Source organism: Chinchilla lanigera, unplaced genomic scaffold (assembly GCF_000276665.1).
Source record: "Chinchilla lanigera isolate Chin_1 unplaced genomic scaffold, ChiLan1.0 scaffold00144, whole genome shotgun sequence".
NCBI classification, from domain to species: Eukaryota; Metazoa; Chordata; class Mammalia; order Rodentia; family Chinchillidae; genus Chinchilla; species Chinchilla lanigera.
Genome location: NW_004955545.1, coordinates 315,810 through 318,628, shown reverse-complemented (window position 1 = coordinate 318,628; position 2,819 = coordinate 315,810). Strand labels below are relative to the sequence as shown.

General features: G+C 47.4%; 1 protein-coding gene and 1 non-coding gene across 3 annotated transcripts in view; one reads left to right on the top strand and one right to left on the bottom strand.

Moving 5' to 3' along the window:
- Positions 1–2,278: 2,278 nt before the first annotated feature.
- Positions 2,279–2,350, bottom strand: Trnam-cau. The gene has a single exon. It is a non-coding gene; the product is annotated as a tRNA-Met (tRNA).
- Positions 2,351–2,575: 225 nt separating this feature from the next.
- The window catches only part of Ilf2 (interleukin enhancer binding factor 2), a 7,494-nt gene continuing 7,250 nt past the window's right edge, over positions 2,576–2,819 (top strand). Inside the window, exon 1 of one of the 2 annotated variants that reach the window (XM_005411437.2) lies at positions 2,576–2,685. In XM_005411437.2, the coding sequence (XP_005411494.1) occupies positions 2,681–2,685 (5 nt within the window). In that variant the 5' untranslated portion in view covers positions 2,576–2,680. The remainder of the gene's footprint in view (positions 2,686–2,819) is intronic. The other variant, XM_005411438.2, reaches the window with a different exon arrangement.

Below are 2,819 nucleotides of genomic sequence, written 5' to 3'. Positions count from 1 at the left end.
ATTGCCACTGTGCTGTAAGAGAATAACTTCCAACCTAAAATTTCCTAGTCAGCAAAGAGTTTATTCTAAAACAGGGATGGAAGAGCTGGGCATGATAGGATTGCAAGTTCTAGCCCAGCCAGGGCAGTTTAGTGATTTAATGCTCCCCAAAATATAAAAAGGATAGGGGATATAGCTCAGTGAGAAAGCCCAGAGTTCAAATCCCACTCTAAGGTAAAAAAAAAAAAAAAAAGATTCATGAAGTGACTATTAACTTAGTATTTGAATTCTGAACACCTTCCCAAAGGAAATGAACGAATGCATCCAATCACAAGGACCTTTGCAGAATGTTCAGAGCAGTTCCAGTCATGATGGCCCAGGCTGGTACAACCCAGATGTGTGTGTGCCTGTGACTAGGAGCTGGAGGCCCTGAGTTCAGCAGCAGCAGGCCGGATACACAAGCTGATGGATGTATCCAGTGGAATGCAACTCATAAATAAGAGATTGCTGATAAATGCAAAGCATGGCAGAATCTCAAAGCGGGACAAGTGAAAGGAGCCAGACGTACAGTATTAGTGTATTTACATGAAGTTAAAGAACAGACAAAACTGATCTGTGACAGTGGGAATGAGATAATTATTGCCTCTACTAGGGGGAGGGTAAAGGAATAGGAGTAAATTTATGGAGGTGATAAAATATTCTTTGTTTTATGTTTCTTTATTTTAATCTGGTAATGGACGGAATATATTTGTGTGGGTTTTTTTCAATTTTATTTTTTGTCTTTTTGAGACAAGGTCGTGCTATGCAATTCAGGCTGGCCTTGAACTCAGGTTGTAGCCTAGCCTGGTCTCGAACTTGCAACAGTCCTCCTGCCTCAGCCTCTGGGAGTGCTGGGATTACAGGTGTGTGCCACCATGCCCAGCTATGTGGGTTTTTTTTTTTTGTCTTTTTTGAGGCAGAATCTGGCTATGCAGTTCAGGCTGGCCTTGAGCTCACTTTGTAGCCCAGGCTGGCCTGGAACTCCCAACCATCCTCTTACCTCAGCCTCCGAAGGAATATATTTGTACTTGAAATCTACATTTAAACCAGGTGTTGCACATGCCTGTAATTCCAGCACTCTCTCGGAGGTTGAGGCAGCAAGATCACTGTCATTTGGAGGCCAATCTGGGTAACACAGTGAGTTCAAGGCCAGCCTGGACTACAAAGCTAGATTCTGTCTTCAAAACAAAACAAAACAAAACAAAACAAAACAACCTCCCACTTTTTGCTGTACTAAATAAATTAAAGTACTTTGAAGAATCACACAGCAATAGAAAATAATTATGGAGAAAGTAACAGTGATAAGCAGAATTAAATTATTCCTCGGTTTTTCACAAGCAGGGTGGAAATTAGGTCTTGCTAAGTCAAGCGTGCATGTAATTTTTAGGGTAACTGCTACAAGTAGAAAACAGCTGCAGCTTCCAGTTAATGGAGGAAGAAACTGCAACTACTGCTAGAGGACGCAGAGGGGAGGAGAGGAAACAGGAGGGAGGAAGGCGCAGAACAAAACAACCTGGGGTCACGGGTGAGCGGAATCCGCGTGGGTGGAGGTGTGGGATGTAGAAATCATCCAGTGTTTCAGAGTGAGCAGCAAAGAATTGGAGAGAGACTTGGCTACAACCACAGGTCCGGTGCTCCTTTCTCTGCCTCTTCCCTGGCTGTTTTGTGAGTTGTGTCCAAATACTATGTTAGTTTCCTCACCGTTTGGGTTTTTGTTGGTTTGTGTTTTTTTTTCAGACAGGGACTCGCTGTGTAATTCAGGCTGGGCCCGAGCTCGCAGCGCCTCAGCCCCCCTAGTGCTGGGGTGACAGGCGCGCGCCACCCATTTGGGGGCTTATTGACTGACCAATTGATTGACTGAGATGAGACAGGGTCTCGCTATGCAGTTCAGGTTGGCCTTGAACCTATTACAGAGCACGGGCTGCCCTCGAACTGATGACGATCATCCTGCCGCAGCCTCCCAGCTCTGGGGTTACAGGCGCACACCGTCACGCCCCGTTCAGTCCGTTCGGTGTTTTAAGTACCGATTTATCAATAACCTTCCTTGTCTGAAATCGACTTCAGCCTCAGGTTTCCAGACGTGTAGTGTTGTTTGCTAAATCCCTTTCTAATCCCTTCTATGTAGGCTGATAGTGGCAAAAACAGCTGTTAAAGGTTAAAATTTTGACTGAGAAAGCAAGAGGAAAGAGGCATGAATCTAGTGAATATTCGCTGTGTGTATTTTGGTCCGGCGGACGAAACAAAAACATTGGCACTCCGATAGCAGAGGATGGTTTCGATCCATCGACCTCTGGGTTATGGGCCCAGCACGCTTCCGCTGCGCCACTCTGCTACCTGCGGTAAGAAGCGCTCCGAAGTCGTATATAAAGTCTTTGTGTGTTCATAGCCCTGCCTGCTGCCTTCAGCGCCCCTTAGTGTCTGATCAAATATTGCCATTAGAGTTAAACCTGTTTTTATTGGCTAGTTCCTGACTCAGTAGGCGTTTTTAATTGGTTCCTAAACCCAGTTTGCCAAAGTAAGCCAATAGACACAGAGGGCGGAGTGAGGCGGGAGCCAATCGGGCCCGGTTTTATTGGGACACTCCGGCGAAGCACTTCGGTGGCCTGCTTTTCTAAAGGAAGGGCGGTTAGTGCGGCCTCCATTGTTCGAGATTAAGGGCGCCATGAGGTAGGGGGCTGATGTGCTGCAGAGGTTTCTCCGGAGACTGGGAGGGCGGGCCGAGGGGAGTCGGAGGGCCAAAGGCGGTGCATCGGGGGCCGCCGAGGACCCCGGGCGTGCGCTGGGCCGGCGGCGGCGGCGGC